At 43.0% G+C, this 19,760-nt stretch overlaps 1 protein-coding gene across 1 annotated transcript; it reads right to left on the bottom strand.

The window, feature by feature from the left end:
- Nucleotides 1-5,192: 5,192 nt before the first annotated feature.
- Nucleotides 5,193-18,929, bottom strand: WFDC1 (WAP four-disulfide core domain 1). Its single transcript, XM_005152144.3, has 7 exons — nt 18,408-18,929; nt 12,147-12,342; nt 11,495-11,578; nt 9,190-9,330; nt 8,376-8,417; nt 7,482-7,556; nt 5,193-6,583 (listed from the first exon to the last, which is right to left on the bottom strand). The coding sequence occupies exons 1-6, from the start codon at nt 18,891-18,893 to the stop codon at nt 7,498-7,500; spliced, it is 1,008 nt and encodes a 335-aa protein (XP_005152201.2). The 5' UTR covers nt 18,894-18,929; the 3' UTR covers nt 5,193-6,583; nt 7,482-7,497.
- Nucleotides 18,930-19,760: the final 831 nt, after the last annotated feature.

The following is a 19,760-nucleotide window of genomic DNA, read 5'->3' as shown; positions in this document are numbered from 1 at the left end:
CATTGGCTCTAGGAAAAGCTGAAGAGCCCCGTGGGATACCCACCATCACAATGGATCTTGCAGCTGCAGGTAACACACTGGAACAGCTTCTTTCCACACTGGGGAGAAAATGAAGCAATAGGGAAACACCCTGCAAATATCCGGGCTCTCATAAAGCACAGCTGGTGCCTCCTAACTCCCTCGGCTCCTGGTTGAGAAATGCTTTCCTAATGACCCCAGCTGGATGCGTCAGGCAGATGAGGGAAGTTCCTGCGTTGCTGCAACACCCCTCCTTCCCATGGGAAAATACCCAGGGATAATGCTGGGTACTGATTTTCAAGCATCTCCAGGCCCTGCTCAGGGAAGGTGGTCAAAGGCTGCCCAGGCTCCAGGGGTATGGAGAGATTTAGACCTTATTTAAATGTGTGGGAATTCAATGGTAACACATCTCTGAACTCACAAATGCTTCCCAGCTGGTCCCCTCCTTCTGTAACTATTGCAAGGATCTGGAGCACAGCCAGCTGGCTCTGCCCTGGTCCTGATAAGGCAAAGCAGGCACTGCCTGGCAAGGAAATACATTCTTCTGCTCCTCTGAGTGTGCTGGCAGTAGTGATAGCCTTGGGATCCCACTGAATTATAGTTCCCTGTGTTTCCAATAGAAAAGTGGTAAAAAAAATCATATTCACCCTCTCTAGGGAGGTAGGAAAAAGAATTCCCTTGTTCTTGTTGTTGCTTTTCTCATCCCCAAAACCATACCCATCAATCCAGGAAATTTCCTTGGGTTTATTCCTGTTTTTCGCATCCCAAACCCTCTCCCATCATCCTGCAAACAGCAAAGGTGAGTCCTCCTGGGTCTCTGTGCTGTGTGAGATGGTGCAGCCTCTCTCACATGGGACTGCATGGCTCTCCCATACAGTTGATTGAGCAACGGGCTCTTGCTGACTCTTTCCTTGTTTAACTTTCTCCTCTTGGCCAAAAGCTGCTGCTTGTGGAAACACGTGTATCTCAGTGTGTGTACACAACCAGGGAACAAGATCCATAATGTCTGCAGTGTGGGCTCATCCACATCCAGCTCCCACCTGGCTTCACAAAGCGATGAGGACTGGTGAAGTGATGGGTTCAGCAAAAATGCTGAGACAAACAGGACCTACATAGGAGAAATACCCATTGAGGAGCATATAACACACCATAAGAGTCAATGCATTGTTGTTTATTACCCAGCAGCTCCAGAGAAACCATAGTTTGGGCTCAGGACCTGTCATCTTTCTGTCCATTCAGTTCTATAACATGAAATTACATTTTAGCACCAGTGAAACTGAATAAAGGCAGAAAGGAAATGTAGTTGTTGTGACTATTTGCCATGCATTCTGAAGAACTGCTGAACAGACTGAAGTTTAATTTCCTTGGTGCTTTGGGGAAAAGCCCGTTAGCAATCCAATGTAAAATTAATGTATTTTGCTGTCTTGGGGCTCAAAAATGATGGGAATACTAGATGATCTTAAAGTCCTTTCCAACCCTAACTGTTCTATGATTCTATGATTATAAAGAAAATAACACTAATGCATGTTTTACTTCCTCATTCCGGTGTAAGACACAATTTTCACACTGTAAAAACATAGCACACAGCCCAATTACTGCATTTTCATAGCATTTCCTATTTAATTGGATAAAGATGTCACAACATCAGACTCTAGTTCTAAATAGGTTATTTGGGAAACCTTTTGTTTTTCTTTTAAATAGCAAATATCTATTATGAAGACACATACAGTAAAGCAGCTGTAATCTGAGACTATGTGAGCCCAAAAGAGCTGCTTTCAGTTCAAAACTCACAGCTCCTTTACCTGCTTCCCTCACCATAACCAGAGCTGGCCACACTTTCTTTCCTCTTGTGCCACCTTGAGGGAAAAATCCTCTGGTGCATGGGTAGAATTTAATGTTTTTGCTGCTACCCCAAAATCCCAATATTTTGCATTCAGGTGGGCTTTTTTTCCCAGGCCTCTGGGCAGAACATCCACTGCCCTGGTTATAAAAACAAAGAGCAAAGATCTGGGCCTTGGTTCCTTTCTATCTTGTCAATGCTACTGACACAGGGTCAATAAGAGCCTTAGGTTTGTCCCTCAATGTGTCACCAGGAAGAAAGGGGAGATTTAGCTCAATCTCTTGGTTTCTGGCTTTCTGAGAGACTCACCTGGTGGTGCAGCTCAGGCTGGGTGAAATGAGCCCCAGCATCCACATCTCTGCCTTGGAAACTGACCTTATGGAACCTTGGAAAAGGTCTTTTTTGCTTTGCACAGCTTCTGCCTTGGTTCTTGCTACTGTGTCCACATAGAAAAGTAACCAGAAAGTAAGGGGAAGAAATAGGATTTACCTTTGTAGACTCACCAGCAAAAGTGTCTTTTTTATTTATGTTTAAAGGATGACAAATGATGCTGTAAATCCTTTTGCCATAGGCAGACAATCATTGCTCACCTCACACCACCTCCAGAGAAAGATACAGCCTGTGTAGACAAAGTAAGGTGGGCCACAACCCCTGTATGAACAAATCTCTGTCATGCAATGGACAAAGAGAAACTGTCAGTCTCCAAAGGCTCTCCTGTGGATTGTCTCAACCTCATAGGTTTCTTCTGTGCTTACAAAACAATGGAAGATCTTCCTGAAGACAATCAAAATGCTTCTGGACCATAAAACCCAAGTGAGCTCTGAACTAAACAGGTCAAAATTAGAGTAATTTATTATTATTATTCTCATATTTACAACGTGGGCAAATTGCTGACCTGCCTTGGAGATCTCTTATGATGTTTGTCCTCCTGTTGATTCCAGCTGTTGGTTTTGGGGATGCATCAATGGCACTTCAGTGCCATCTGCAGATGATGCCTTAGGTTACACAGTGTTCTTTCCATGGAGACCATAAGCCAATTAAATCAACAGCAGTTATACTTGCATATATTAACATGGAAACAAGTTGAGATCCAAGCATAATTTTGTGTTCATCAAATAGATTCTTCTCTTGCAAGCCAAGGCACCTAATCTTACTTATTCTCACTTTACAGCACAAGGTATGAGTTATGTACACACATCCTTGATCTCCCCATCCAAACAGTCCATATGACTATTGCCATGAGAAGTTCAGGTGATTCCAAGGCTAACTTCACTGACAGACTGAGGAGCTGCTTTGACACATAGTGCTAGCCAGTTTCTTCTCACAACCCATAGAAAACCTTTCCTGATCCATGAGACCCACTGCTGTTCCCTCCTTGGTCCATCACAGGCAGTTTCACTCTCTGTTGTTAGTGCAGGGCAAAAGAGAAGCAATGCAGAAGGACTTGTGTCCACTCCTGAGGAGCAGATAGAGCAAGACCAGTGTGGGTGGAGCTGGCGGAATGATGAAATCTTGCTTGATCCTGGTAAAACAGTGTTCAGCAGCCCAGCCACTCAGTACCAGGCTCCTCTTTCAGCTCTGGTTTCCTGCAGTGGGCAGCTTGATGACTTCTACTTGCTTTACCTACCCATCCTTGGAGCAGGCCTTGGCCTCCCATAAAACTGCCTGAGATGGCTGCTGAAAGCCACCCAGCAGTGAAGAACAGCTCTGAATCAACAAGGAAAATGCCTGGTCAAATAAAACAGTCACCATCTGCTTAGGTCACCATCACTATCCTCTTTACACTGCTGCCCATCAACTTCAGCTTGGGCAGTAGAAATGAAGGCACCAAGAACTGAGTGTCTGACCCACAAAGGTGGCCTCTCTGGAAGGGGACACTGGTGGTAGATGTGTTTTGAGGGTCTGTTGCCTCCCTTCCAACTGACAAAGTGACTTTTTTCTCCCTGTGCCTATTCTTCCTGAGCCATCCCAACAACTAACATTTGAAAGATTTGTCCTTTTTTCCCCTAGTTCAAAGCCATGTCAAGAACAGACAAAAGAAACAAGGCAGAGTTCAAAAATATACTGGTCACTTTTTATTGAGCACCAAAGTGGCAGAACCTGCACATGTGTAAGCACCAGGACACAAACCAGGACGGGTCTGCTGCAAGGCAGAGCAGCTCCCCTGGTAGTGGTCAAGGATCCGGAAGGCCATGAGCGTTGCTAGCACACAGTGATACACATAAAGTTTATTATAGCACCTAACATGACTTAAAATGTACATGGAAACATTAAGAACAACCTATACCAGTGATTTCCTACTGTGCTCTGCAAGACTATTGTTAAGCCATTTGTCTTTGGAGAGAAAACAAGCTGAGGACAACTCATTTCAGCATCTCCAATGGATGCCAGTGTTGAAAAACACAGAACTTGGGCAAGTCTTTTCTGTGACTCTTGTTTCTGAGTCTGACGATTAAGAACTTTAAAAGAATTAACTTGAAACAAACCCCAACCGTTCTAGCACCATGAGGAAGGGTGATGTCTCTGATAACACCCAGTAAACTGAAATTAAACAACAAAGTATTAATTTGTCAATTTTAATTTTTAAAACTTCCTTTTGTAAGTAGGTAATACCCTTATGTCCTCACCATCCCATCCAGTGAGGTGGTCAGGTATGTGCTCTTGTAGCTACAACAAAGCAGCAACTGAAGTGAGTGTGTACATTCAAATAAAGCATATTTTTGGATGCTTTGCAAGATTAGGTTGAGATCTTGATCTTGCAAATACTTTAATGCTTAGACTAACTAATGCTGTAGTTTTTCACCTAATTCCTCATAGCTTTTTTAGACACTGAATTCTTAATTTTAAAGTAGAACTATTTGGTATTTGCTCTTTGGGTCTCAGCAGTAACCTCCGAAGGGCTTTTCCCATTTAATCATTTGATTTCTCTGCAAACAGTAATGCTGAAAAAACTCAACCTGTTTCACTGGGCAGCACGTACAAGTGAGGCTGCATTAGGAATTTTGTTATGAGCTGTGTTGCTTTAACTTGTCAAGTAATGTCAGTGGCAAAGCGGCAAGTTTTTTGGCCCAAACTGAGACTGGAACTATTAGATATGGATGGACTCCTGCGTCTCAACAGGAGATATCATTGTATGAAGCTGCATATGATAAAATCATAGAAATACATCTTTCTGCAAACACTATGTTGCATTTAATACCTAGAACTTGGAGCAAAAGCTCAAAGAAGTGAATGGAGCTCAGCAAACCAAAGTATTTAGGAAAATCTGGAGCCCTTCATCTGTTCCTTTGCTCTATAAAGCATCAGGGAGTGTTCGTGTATATGACTGATAGAAGAGCAGTTTGGCATCTTTCTCCAGCTGCAAATGTCATACAAGAAGCATCAAGTGTTTTATAGGTGGTTTAGCTTTGGCTTAAACCATTTGGTGAGTGTTCAGAAAATAATCCCCTAGTTTGTGGGTGGCAGCAGGCACTTGTATTTGTGAACTGGGTATTTATATCTACCACTACTATTCCTCATATTAAAATGCTAATTTTATGAATGCAGACAGGGACATACACTAAACAAGGGAGCAAATACGGCTTCTTTTGCCTAGCAATTCTGACAGATTTGTTGAAACTAAATGCAAGTGTCCCTTTGGGACTGCCATTGGAAAGGAAAACATCCATAGAAGATGCGTTTTCCACTTTATAATACTAAAAGAAGTTGTGAGGCCCAATAGAAATAACTTGACCTTAAGGATTTGTGGAAGTCAACATAAAGGTACAGGACTTCTAAAGAGCAGCTGCCCATCTGCCAGACAATCCTTTTAATTACACAAACTTATCCTCAATTTGCCTTTTTAATATATGCATCAAATAATCCAGACTTCTGCCTTTTTTGCTGAGGTTATGTGGGTACAAAAGAGCAGATGTGCACTTTGTGAGTATTAACTGTGCTGGCTGAAAACTTAAAAAGACTGGCACATATGTGTGTCTGCTTAGACATTGTAGAGAGAAATCTATTCCATCATTAGTTCTTGATCTGCAGCTCACCAGACTGAGAAGCTAAAGGAAAGTAACTAAATAAACATTTATAAAACCGGTTTTGCTCCTAACCCAGAGTTCCTCAAATTCTTAAGGCTTCAGGTTTAGGCTTGTGGATTGGGTGTCAAACATGATGAACCCTGGATGGAAAAGAAGAAACCTGCAGGTTTCTTCAGACTTTAAGCTTACGAAAAGGCTGTTTCTCAAGATAAGCAGGCACTGGATTGGATCCAGAGATCCCCTTTAGTGTTACAGTCTTGCCTATTATAATGCAACTGAGATATGATATTTAGGTACAATTCTGACGTCACTTCGTTTTATAATCCTGAGTTATGTCTGTGGTTGTGAAATCTGAATCGGTCACATAACACGGACATAAAGGGTGGGCTCTGTTCCAGCAGCCTGACAGTGGCACTGTGGTTTATAGGGATCCACTTGGAGGTATTTGCATTTCATTAGTAGAAGGGCAGCTCATAAACAGTGTGGTTTCTTTCAGAGGATCGCATATCCCCCCCTTCTGGTAGGTTTAAAATCTAGATTCATTGTGCTGCTTCAAGAGTGAAGCCTTTTATCATGGATGAGCAGTGATCAGGGTAATGCTGGAGAAATGGTCGTGGAGATTTGGGACCAGAGTTCTTCCAAAACCTAGAAAACTGTTGGGTAAAGCATTCCATGACGGCTGCTTAACAGAGCGGTCCAGCTGGATAAAAATCAAACAAAACAAAAAGAGGAATTAAAATATTTATCCTTCCTGAGATGTTTGCACAGAACTTGTCCTTATGTAGCTGTGCAATCCTAACAGTCAGCCTGACGTAGGCACGTACACTGAGCTGCTTTGTTTCCATAGCTGTCAGTTAAGCTTAAGTTAGTTTTAAAGTGTTGAGAAAACTACCGTGGGACAGAACCTTTTGTATGTTAAACATTTTCATTCTTGCCTAATTCAAAGCCTGATAAAATGGCTGGAGCTCTTTCAGTTGGCTTTGCTCTGGGCAGACACATGTACACTTATTCACATGAGTGGGTCACACTGCAACTGTTCACACACATAAAGTCATCCCACAAAATCACCCATCTGCCTAAGCATTTTAAGACTGACCCTTATTGCAACAAGTCCAAAATTAAGAGCTTTTAAATTTGTCTTTCAGGAGCAGTTAGACCTACATTATAAGAAGCTCCCTAAACAGAAAGGTTAAAATCCTAAGGTAGACAAAGTTTTGCAGCATCCTGAAAATCACTTCATCCTCTAAACACCCTCAAGATTCTTCAAGGGAATCAGGTGCATCTTGTGAAGTTAGAACAAAAAGCAGGAGGGAAAGCAGGATTTGGGAAAGACATTAGCTTCTCCATGGAATGTTTTGGAGAGCTCAGTCTCCAATGTTATAGGTTCTCAAGATACTCCTACAGCAAGGTCTGTTTGTTCAGCATAGGTATTTAATGGAGCTCAGTGCATGCATCTGTATGTAGTTTTAAGGTGCTGTCCTTATACTGGCATTTTGAAGAGGTGTAATTTCACCCTCAAACAACCCCTTCTTTAAATAATTGTATGCTAACTAGCGACTGTTTTCACCCAGCTTTCCCTTTATTCACAGGACACTTACCCTGGCACAGCTTTGATTAGCCTAAATGCTTCTGCTGGTTTTTCACATAGCTGACCACGTTGTTGGAACTGCTCCCTGTAAACCAAACATCAGCAAAGTTAGATTTCATGCTGTTCTGTGGCAAAGGTTTTCTCAAGATTACCTAAGCAGTACAGTTTTACTGGTCTCATCACTCAGCAGTTCTCTAGGAGAACAGTGATAGCCCACTGGACAGAGGAAAGGAAATCCTGTCATAGCCTATGAGCTAAGCTGGACAAATTTGGCTGTTTGTAAATCTTATCATATCAAAGATGTTGTCCAGTTGTATTCGAGTAGTACTTCCAATCTGGACTTTCTCCCTCTATATCCAAGAGTTAGCAGAAACCAGGAGCTTTGAAGCAATGAGGAAAGAGATATTCTGGAAGGTTCTCCTGCTTTATTTGAGTCACATACTGATCAATTTGTGCAAGAGCATAAATACCACTGTGGTTATAGGTAACGAGAAGGGGCTGATTCACTGGGCTCTGGTCATCTCTTATCACATACCACAGTATAAGCTCTTGGCAAAAGACCCTGCTTTGACAGAGTTCTCAGTTCACCTACAAGGGCTCCTGGGCCAGTCTATGCTTAAAAATAACAAAGGGGTATTGGGTTGGGTGTTTTTCACCCCTTAGGCAGGAACCCCTGGCAAAACCCTGCACCATTCAACACATGGAGATATTGATTACCAAGAGCAGACAGGCAAGGCACTGCGGATCTTAAAATGAGATCTTTTGACCAAGGTGTAGAGATTTCACGCTACAAAATCTCTTTGTCCTATGTACAAACCTTCATTTCATAAGCAGCAAATTACTTGTAAGCAATACAATAACTATAAAGCTTTATAACAGCAAGCACTTCATGCCAGCAGCTTACCAAAGTATTCTTTGTAATACTTATGCCTCAGGTTGCGTCCATCTGAAAAAGAAGGTATGTAATGAGAACATATACAGTGAGCCTTCATTCTTTGTGTTAAACTCCAGCTTTCTGTGTACAGCACAGAGAAATTATAGATATAGAAATAGCAACCTCACAAACAGGAAAAGAAAAAATCTTCATAGCTGAAGTGGTGTAAGCTGCTATAAGCCTCTTATAAAACAGGTTATTGAACTATGTGGATGCAATTCACTTTCCTTGAGAGTGGTTAACTGCTGGCCATGAGCATGTTATGCTCTTTTCAGTAGCTATGAATCAAGGAATCACAGATTTTCTGAAATGAAAGCAACTTTGGGTAAAATGTCAGACCATCTATTAGTGATTTACATAATTCAAGACCCAGCTAAGTTTGTCTGTTTACCATTTAAACAATCGTTTAAGCTCTTAGAAACACCTCATGTCTAAGAGCCACATAGTTATGCATTAGATTAATATATGGATGCTATTAAAAGTAAGTTATAAAAGAATAACATAGATGATCAAAAAGCCCTGCAAAAAATCTTAATCTTTGATGGATTCAGTTCAGACATCTGTTCTGATGTTTCAGTGACTGATGTCTCTACACCAAGATCATTTGTAGACCAGCACAGACATACATATCTTACTATTCAATGCACTTGCTGGCTCTGGAGGAGATCTGGTGGTACATCTGGTCCCATGAGCTTCCTTGGCTTTCTCGGCAGTGAGAGCCCATTGTCCCTTACTGGTGTTTGCATAACAGAAACAGAAAGGAAGGGACATTTCTAGAACTGACCTGGGTTTCCTCGGAGCTTGATGCACTGGCCCCTATTAGGGATTCCTTCAGCCACGTTACCAGGGTTGATGATATGGCATTCATAGCCAGTGGGGCAATGCAGAGGCTCATCTCCATCCTCAGTGGTACTGCAGGCCTCAGCTGTAAAAGAAGCCTGCAGGTCCTAAATCATGTCTTTAACACACACAGGTAAGCCAAAATCTAACAGCATAGCCACCTTCATCTGTATCTCCTCCCAGACAGGATCTCTGAGTATTTCCCATGCAAGACTACCAAGGAGATAACACCTCCAAAGAAGCCTGCCATGGCCTTACACCTTACATAAAACCTGAGGTGATATGGGGAGTGCAGGTCAATCTGAATACATACAAGGACACCCTCCCCATAGCCTGTTGTGCATGGTGTGTGCAAGTGCTGGGGAGTGATGAAGATGCTTCACGCCCACCATGTTCGCACTGATGGTCCCTCCATGCTGCTATTCCTTTCAATAGCTATAAGTCTGTTCCTCCAGTATTTCAGGCTGGGTGAGAAACATGACCAGGAAGCTGATGGTTTGCTGCTTTGTTCTTCACTCCACACCCATTAACTTGTTGATGAATTTGAACCTCAGGTGTGACTCACTATGGAGTAAGGCAGTGCCACCCTGTGCTGATTTTGGCTGCTATGGTATTAATTTCCTTCCTAGTAGCTGGCATGGGGCTGTGCTTTGGGTTTGTGCTGGAAACAGCGCTGATAACGCAGGGATGTTTTAGTTACTGCTGAGCAGTGCTTACACAGAGTCTTTTCTACTCCTCACACCACCAGCAGGCAGGCTGTAGGTGTTGGAGGAGACGCAGCTGGGATAGCTGACCCCAGCTGATGCAGGGCATATCCCATGCCCTATGGCATCATGCTTAGCATAGAAAGCTGGGGGATAAAGAAGGAAGGGGGGAACTTTCAGAGTGATGGTGTTTGTCTTCCCAAGTCACCATGAGGTATGATGGAGCCCTGCTCTCCTGGGAATTGCTGAACATCAGCCTGATGATTGGAAGAGGTGAATTAATTCCTTGCCTTGCTTTGCCTGTGTGTGCATCTCTTGCTTTACCCATTAAACTGCCTTTGTCTCAGCCCAGCCAACATCATCTCACTCTTACAATTCTCTCCCCTATCCCACTGTGGGGAATGAGTGCTCAGCTCTATGGGGCTGAGTTGTGGCTGGGATTAAACCAAGACACCCTTCCTGTTACATAGGATTTAACAGCCTTGACCCTGGATATCCAGCAAGTGCAGAGCAGAATAAGAAAACAAAGCAAGACTCACAGGCAGTGCTTGTGTCCATTAAATATACAGACTATGCAGGGACACTACACCCTTTCATTTGCCAGGATTTTAATTCCAAGGATTTCTGCTGTAATTCTCATGCCATGACTGATGGTTCTTATTGCAATAATTACTCCCCCAGGCTGAGATGAAGGTGTTCAAGATAAGAACAAATAATATAAGCATGACAAGATGGATGAGGAGGAACCTATTTGATCTTATTTCTAGCAGTGCAATTCCAGTAAGCTGGAGGCAGAATTTTGTCTTGAAGAACTAGGAGTTTCCATAACAGATGAGAGTCAAGGTTCAGCAAGTCTGATACCATCTGTATAAGACCAAAGAGGGTAATTTATTGGCACTACTTGTGTCTGACTAAAGCTGATCAAAAGCTGGGACAGCCTTTCCATGAAGAAATTAAAATCCTTAGGAATGCACACATGCATCTGGCAATGTCTTGTAGAAGAAAACCTCTTCCCACCTCCCTATTCCCTCTTTGTTTCAATTTGAGGTATGGAAAAAAAGAATTAAAAAGCCTTCCCCTATGGAAGTATCCCTATCTCATCATCAGTCCTCAAGCTTAGATGCTCCCAGCAACATGGCAGCTTGACACTACTCAGTTTGCCAGGGCTCTTGTTCAAAGCAGCCTTCAAACCCGAGAGCCCTAAGCCCCAGCCCAGGGCATCTGTGTGAGGCACTACTCTGGATTAAATGATATCCCAATCCAAGTCCACATGCATCCTATCAGGGGGCAGGCAGAAAATATGTGTACACCAACAAAGCCTTTTTCATAGAAAAAGATGTATTTCCACTTATTTCAAGAATGGATACAACTGATTTATTCTACCAGAAACCAACCCCCAGCACCACACAATGTTATTCCTATGGAAATTCCAAACAAATGCCAGCAGCCCAACATCCCTGCAAATCCTGTGTATAATGAATACATTATTTAGTGACTTTGTATAAATGCCAATATTTGAGAGAATGACAGTGGAACATACTGTACCTTGTAAGACTTCTTCTGGGCCATCCAAAAGCCACCCATTTCCACCCAGCCAGCGAGGTTTGGGCTGAACCAACCAGTCTAAAACTGTAAAAGGCAGAAACAAGAAACCACAGAGTTGAGGTGGAGTAGCCACAGACCACACAGCAATGGAGAAGTCACAGATTTCCTCTAACAGTCAATGACGATGTTGACAGCCTCCTGAAAGATGGATTTGAGTTTTCAGCAAGATACTTATATTTATATTTATTCTCTTGTTGTTCCAATGGCAGCAGAACCATTGAAGAGGAGAAGCATTCAGGGCCACAGGAACCTGGTATCATAAAGGCCACAGCAGCTATTGTTTCCCGTCCTCCATTCCTATGGCACAGACCAGATGAGATGGCTGCTTTGCTTCTAATTCAGACTGGGATTCCTTCTCTTCCTGAACATATAATCCCAGGAAAAGAACTGTCATCTGCAATTTGCACTGGTGGAAATTTTTGCATAATTGCTTTGATTGAGCAATCATCCCAGAAAAGAGAAGTGTGGAACTGAAGATTTATCCTCAACTCATACTCAAACTACGCCTCCCACCCAAGACCCAATGCACATGGTGACGACTGCCCCTATTCCGCATGCTTCTCTCTGTCTCTGATCACTGGGGCCACCCTACCTGGTGGTGGCTGTACAGACTCCAGGCAGGCGTAGATGCACCCGTTGTAGCAGCAGCGCTTGTGTCTCTCACACTCAGAGTCCGAGCGGCAGCTTGGCACCTCGCAGGCTCGCTCGGGCAAGGTCTGGGGTGGAGGGGGGCACCGGTCGTTCTTCTGGTAGTGGGAACTGTGAGAATGAAGAGGGTACTCATAATCCTTGCAAAGAGAAGAAAAGGAAACAAAGGTTTGGCATGAGGTGAGTACCAAATATCCCATCAGCTGAAACACAGAAAGGATTTTCAGAGTGGTTTTTGAGTATTCATGAGGAAGAATGAACTGTTCAGCTCCCTGAATACTGCACACTGGAGAGCTGTATGTTCAACTTAGCAGTCCGTTTTGGACACCCAAACACCAAATTAATGTGGGGAACTCATTTGATAATTAAGGTTATTTGTAATGGCAATAAGGAGGTAAAAAACGTTCCTTTAAAGTCTTTTATGTTTGCTTGGGAAACAGAGGGAAATATTCCCTGCATCCTCATGATGAACATGCCATAATACTTATATAGTAACACAGTGGAAGTGTTGACACTGTATTGGTTTGATATTACATCCTCAAATGGGATATAGAACTAACGTCCCAAGTAGCACCTGTCTCCTCAATAGGCTCCTTCTGCCTTCATCACCTTCTTCTGGACCAGAATTTATAGGGGAGTCATTCAAGCTTGCCCAGTGCAGGGTCCTGGGTTGTTAAAACAGACACCATTGTTGAAGCATGCGATGATCTGGGTGAAATATATGTGGGTGATGCCAGTTTAATCCCCAAGAAAATGAGGCTGTGTTTGACTACAGCAGAAAGGAGACCAGCTGCTCATTGCACACCAAAAGGACAAGGGAGATTTAAAGTGGATTAACAGGCAGAGGATTTTACCAGAAATGTTTATAAGAGGCAGCATTCAGATATTATTCACACATTTAGCAAGAAGCCAACACCCTCCAACAGAGAGGTTAATCACCCAAGCCCACTCCTTTCTCACCTATGGCTAACTACTCATCTATGGCCTTGGGCTCAGCTCCCCAGAACAGCATAAAGTACTCAGGGCAATCAGTTTGCAGGTTTATTACCAAACATTAATAAGCTCTAATCAAATAAAATCACAGATTCTGGATTTACACTTTTAACACAGTGTCTAGCCAAAGGCATGAGGTGAGTGGTGCCATGCGTTTGCTAGCAGGCTGTTGAGTTTTACAGTCCTATATATACTTGACTCCATCACTGTTGTGTTGAGAAATCAGTGACAAACAACTGCGGTTGTTATTCCAAGAAACTGCATGGTGCAACTGTCCCTGAGGGGGTCTCTATGAAATTTCACCATCAGACTATGGAGACATTTGAGGTGCTACTAATGCCCCTCTTTATTTACATGCTGCTACATCCTTGGTGTTGAAACTTCCCATCGGCTTCTATGTGCAACATGTGTGCCTTTGCAAAACAGTGTGTCCACACATGAACAGCCCTAAAAGTCCCCAAGAAGTCTTTTGCCCTGGATACTTACTGCTGGCCTCTGTTGCTACACATGACCAAGCAGCAATCAATCATCCTTTAATGGAGAAAACAGCATCATCTTCACTCCCTTGGGGTAATTTGTAATGTAGAGAATGAAGACAATCCCAAGGGACACCAAAAGAAGTAGCGGTGCTCATTGGTTGTGGTACTGATGTGAGACGTTTTACTTCCATATTGTACATAGCATAGAATTGTATTGATAAGGCGGTGGGTTTTAACAGAAAGTTGACCTCTGTTCTTTAAGCCATAGTGAGGGGGAAATGGAAAGCAGAAAGTTTGTCCACTGCCTCTCTCCATAGTGCTTGTCAGCCAGTGGAGAAGTATAGATAAAGTCAGGATGATTAGAAGTTTTAACTTCTGTTGCAAGGTGTATGTTAAAGAAAATACATACTCTGATTATAGCTCTAAATGGTTAAAGAATGTGTGCGTGTGTGTATCTGTGACAGAGAATTCCTAATATTTCTACAAATGACAGCTGTCTACCCTGTTCCCAGTATCAATAAACAATTTTATTCACTTTTTCCTCAGTTATTTCCATTAATCAAACAAAAAACTGCTCAAAAACCTTTCTGTGAGGTTATTTTTCCATGAATTGATAGGCTTTCTGAACCACAAAATAGGTTTGAAAGGAAACAATTTCCTAATTATGACAATATTTTCAATGCTGAAGTGTAAAACAAGGTGTAAGCAATCATATTATTCCATTCCTTAAAAGCTAACAACACTCCAGCTTTGAAATAACATGCTTTTGAATTGAAGGTGTTGCAAGTTCAACTTCTTCTTTGCTGTTGGATTTTAAATAAAGGAAATGCTTGGACCATGTATAATTTGGGGATATAACACAGTATTTAAGAGTAAATCTAAGCAGTTTCAAACATTTAACAGGTCTCGTTGCTGGAGGAAGTGTTCATCCTGGAAGGTCACAGTTTATTTTCTGTTATGTGAAATGTCAGCTGCAGGCTGAAATATGACCAAAATAATACTGGCAAATAGTGGATACACGGAAAAAAAAAACCCAAACCCCAAACAATTACTGCAGTTGCTTCACAGATGATTCAGAAGCCAAGAAGCCAAAACTGTAATGAACAGTTGGCTCAGTAATGAGATTTCCGTTGGGAACAATCTAACATTTTTAGCCAAATAACTTTGTACCTCATGACTTCCCTGCCTATTTTCTCTGTTCACCTTTCGCTCTGAACCTACTTCTTTCAAAAGCTCACTGTCAAAAAACCCATGATCATGCACATTTGATCTAATAAAATCATTGCCACTGGTTTGTCGATGCATAAACCATCCCAGTGGGAAACAGAATTCCTTCATTCCTGAAATAACCTGGGTATGGATGTCTCCAGGTATGAGTTACAAGGTCTTTTTAAAAGCTCCCCCAGGATTTATAGTTTGGTTCTGAGCATAGCTCAGCATTATTATCTTAATAGGTTGTGACTGTGTCCAGATTTCTTCCTTTAAGAATATGGTTCAATGCAGGAGGCAAATTAGTGTTTCCCAATGAGACCTATTAAATAATTCTAATGACTATATCTATCTCAGAGAAACCCAGAATCAAAGTAAGGCAGAAAGTTAAGAGTTCAGCTCTGAACCCTGGAAGTCGGGAAAGAATACAAGGAAAAACCTGAGTGCAATCATTCACTCTCAGCCTGTGTTTTCTATAGTAACCGTGGGCTGCAGTCTGCCTCAAAAAAAACACACAGTCAGGAGTAATATAGAGCCCTCCAATATTTCTGTTAAAGACCTGGAAAATCACAGATCATCAGTGATCAAAGTTGCAAATATCAGACTGAAGGAGGGTTAAATAGGACAAGGCCAAAGCAATAGAGATAGTATTCTGCTATTGACTCTGGATTAGTAGTTCTGGTTCTCATGTAGGCAGTACTGGAAGATAGTCCCAGAATTAGGGTGCACTCAAAGAAGATGCATAATGGCAATTAAAAGGCTGGAATGAAGGGAATGCAGGGCAAGAACTTTATGCAGGTTTCAAAGGGGAGGCTGGGGGCTGCTCTGCTCATATGTTACTCTGAGGCATAAGCAGGACAGAAATCTCATGGGAAGTGTGAAAATCTGGTGGCTGAAGAGGATATCTCAGTGTTGGTTAATGACAGCTAGCTGGAGGGTAAATAAATTGCTGGAAGAACATTACAGCAGCTGTGAGGATTTCTTCATTTCTGGAAATCTTTAAAAGAAGGCTGTTTTTTTTTTTTCTCAAGGGCTTGATGCAGTGACACTGAATTAGAATCAAGACTGCCCCAGGTTTTTCCAACAGATCTTAGGTGTCTTGATAATGAATTGAAGCCCTTGCTCAAGTAATTCCTTCCTTCTGCCTTTTGGGAACCATCTATAGGCTATGCAGTGGCTGCAGAACACCAGCTCCAAATCACTGCTCTAGACAAGTGTCCCTGTGGCTGTAGAATACATGGATTTGCTAATAGCTGGAAGCTCAGCTCATCCATCCCATTGTGACTGCCAGATTTTCCTTCTCACTGCATTCCCTCTCCTCTTTCTCCCTTCAGTGTTCCCACTTGACCCTTCCTTGCCAACCAGCACCCTTTCACAGACACCTGAATGAACAGCTCCTGGCCAGACCTCAAGCCAGCTCCTCATGAACACTTTCTCATCATTCTGTGTCCAGCAGTTTGGTGGATGCATTGCTCCTGATGCAGACTCAGATGTTTTGGACTCATACAACATAAGTCTCAATCAGCTCCTTACCCATCACCACCTGCTCTCTCTATGGACCTTACCCATGTCCTTCTGGGGATCCCATAGCGATATCTATGGCCTATCATCTGTATGGCTGCATATAGCCATAAGCACCTCCATCTGTTATCCCTCTATCCAAATGACTCACAAATCAGCTGTTCCACCCACAGCCTCTGATTTTCAAACTGGAGGGATCATACAGCATTTGGTAGAAACAAAAGCATCTTTCTGAGAAATAGGAGGGGCTGCTAGAGCAGATTTTGGCAGATAAAAGGATGGAGTACAGACGTCTTCCTCCTTGCAAGGCTTTGAGAAGAAGGAATAAGCAAAGCATGTTCTATTTTCCCAAGATAAGACATTTCTACAATATGAGCAATTCTAGCTGAGCTTGCCATATCAGTAGCACCTGGATTTATGGCTGCCAGAAAAAACAGGCCTTTGAAGAACTGCAGATTGAAAGAGGAGAATATATCCTCAGGGGAGCAGGCTCTGTGCAGAGGACGTTATCTGAAGATCAACATGTAAATTCCTGTTCTGCCCCTGTCCTATCTCTCTGGGTCATTTACTTCATACCTACTATTGAATCTGAGCTTCGCACTGAAGTGTGACAGAACAACATAGTAATAAATACACTTTCCAGTGAGTGATTTTGCAGGAAACACAGCTTTTCATGTCACCATTTTCCAGCTAAAATGCAAAACAGAGAATACTTTGTCCCAGGGGGAGATACAATGAAGAAAACGTCAAATATTGGGGTGCCTCCAATGTCAGCATAATGTCTTCTGCAAAATTTCAAGGGGATGAGCAGAGCAGTTCATTCAGCACAGGCAAAAGGCCTGTGTCACACTTCTGAGTCAGCAACCACCCCAACCCGATGTAGCTGTCCCCAAACATCACTCTACATGGCATGGGCAAAAAAAGCATCCTTTTTAGATTAAAGCTTTTCTAAGTGGCTGCAGAAAGCAGGTGGTAGAATTCCATGTGCTACCAAGGACTTCCAGCACATGCAATGGATGGAAGATGATACCAGACCTGAGCATGAGAAGACAGACTGGCTGGGGTTTCCACCTAGGTGACTCCAGGGGCAGAAGCTGGCTTCTAAAGGGACTTTAATGATGTAACTAAAAGTTTTGAATTAACATTTTTCTTTCTAAACAGCAGATGTGAAAGTCAAGTTACCAAATTAGTTTCCTTTTTTGTTGTTTTCCAGTTCTCTCCATGTCCATTTCTAAGTCTTTTGACTCAAACACACCAGAACGAGACACAGCACCATCATTTTCTCTGCTCACAGTAGCTCATTCCTGTTCTAAGAACCAATGCAGGTTTGGAAGCGGTGGCTGTGCTCAGCACCACCAGTCTGTCAAAACCAGGAAGGGATGCGGGGTGCAGAGGGGAGCTGTGCTCCCAGAGAACACTCCAGGTGACTGGACTGCTCTGATCAAATCCTTTCACCCATTGAGGTGACCAGAATGTTACTCTGACACTGTGCATCTGGAGGTCACTCTGCTGCAGTGATTTACAGAACCCTAGGCAGTGCCACCATCCCTTTAGGACCCACTAACAATAGAAGTTGGTGACATTTACCCCAAATTACCCCAGAAGGCAGAGGAGGGATGGGGCAGGGAGCCCTCTTCCCTGCTCTAAGCAATAAATCACAGTATCTTCTATCATTAAATCTATCCCCAGCCATGCAGGTTTTCCATTTCCCTTCTCCCCATTCACTCTTCCCTTGCTGTCCTATGATGTCCATAGGAACAGCAGTGACGGCTGCCGTACCAACGTCCTCTCGCTGTTCCAAGCATGCTTTACACATTTCCCACTGCAGCAGCTAGGTGGCAAAAGTTTAGCAGAGCCTGGGAAACTTATTGTAATCCTTTTATAAAGACACAGCCCGCAGATCCAAATACTTCTTATTCTAAAATAAAACATGGAAAGAAAACTCCCTTTTCCAGGTGAGCACACCCAACTCCCCCAAAATCATCCCACCACAGTGTACTCACATCGTATTTCTCTGTCATTTTCAGATGTAGAGCACGCTTCCAGAGATTCCTTGCACAGCCCGAGTCTGGCAGCAAAACTAAGACACATAAGGCTGCCGTGAGGATCTTTTTACAGAAACGCATCTCTGACAGCAGCCTGGAATCCATCTTCCAAAGGAGAGATAAAGTAAGCAGCCTGGCTTTTGGGATCCAGGCGATCAGAGCCTTCGTGAGGATAGCGAGGGATACAGGGAGGGAGGCAGAGTGAGGGCTGACCGCTGCTGAGAGCCGCTTTTCCCTGCGCAGCTTCTGGGAAGGGAAAGGGGAAGGGAAAACAAACCACCACCCGAGCCCACAAGCCAGGAGCTGCTGTTGAACTTCTTTAGTCCAAGTTAGCTCAGGTTCTCGGCTCTCCTGTTCGCACAAAGCACGCGCTCTCCTACAGTGATAGATGGGAAGATTATTTGTGAAGATTATTTTTAGACCTTTGTTCCCAACATCTGGCATCCTCAGAGAGCCCCATTCAGAGCCAGGGCGTGGGATCAGATGACAGCTGCCGTAGGGGGAAATAAAGGTCTTGGAGGGGTGGGTTCGGCAGCTTTGAGCAAACAGCTCACCCAAACTTACCGAGCCTCCCTTTGTGTGCTTCCCACTGTGCCCCGAGCTGTGCTTTGGGATCGTGCTTTGACAAAGTGATGATTTCATATAAAGATTGCTTGAAGGAAGTGATTTAAAGACAGGATAAAAGTGCAGGGGCTTTAATTAAACCAAATTGACATTAGCTTTCTGCAAATGATTTTGAAGAAGGGGAAGACGTGGCCACTGGGGAAAAGAAATCCATACGCATGGGTGGGGAATAGGGAAGGAAGGTGATTTAGAAATGACATGACCAAATGGAAGGAAGGGGACATGAGTCAGGCTGCTCCTGACAATGGGAGAGACGGAGAGACTGGATATGAGGTATTAGACACCTGCATGGACATTCAGGCCCCCAAGTGGCTGAAGGACAAGAACTGACTTATGAAATCAGGCTGAAAGCATCCCAGCATCCTGCCTAGGACAGAGGCAGAGGCAGGGGACAACGTATGAGGATAAGGCAACTGTTGCATACACATGAGTACAGAACATATATCTGTATATATATGTGCATATATGTATATATATGTACATATACATGTGTATATATGCATAATATATATATACATGTATGCATACACTTTCACAGCCTTCAGCAATGTTCAGGGCTTGGTGAACCAAATGTGGGAGTCACTTATTTTATAATCCTCCATGAAATTCTCTCTTCCAGCAGCTCCAGCCTCCACTTGGAATGAGGAAAGTAATGGAACCACAAAGTCAGCTGAGCTAAGAACACTA

Source organism: Melopsittacus undulatus, chromosome Z (genome assembly GCF_012275295.1).
Source record: "Melopsittacus undulatus isolate bMelUnd1 chromosome Z, bMelUnd1.mat.Z, whole genome shotgun sequence".
NCBI lineage: Eukaryota > Metazoa > Chordata > Aves > Psittaciformes > Psittaculidae > Melopsittacus > Melopsittacus undulatus.
The sequence above is the reverse complement of the archived record's forward strand: the minus strand, read 5'-3'. Positions and strand labels throughout refer to the sequence as shown.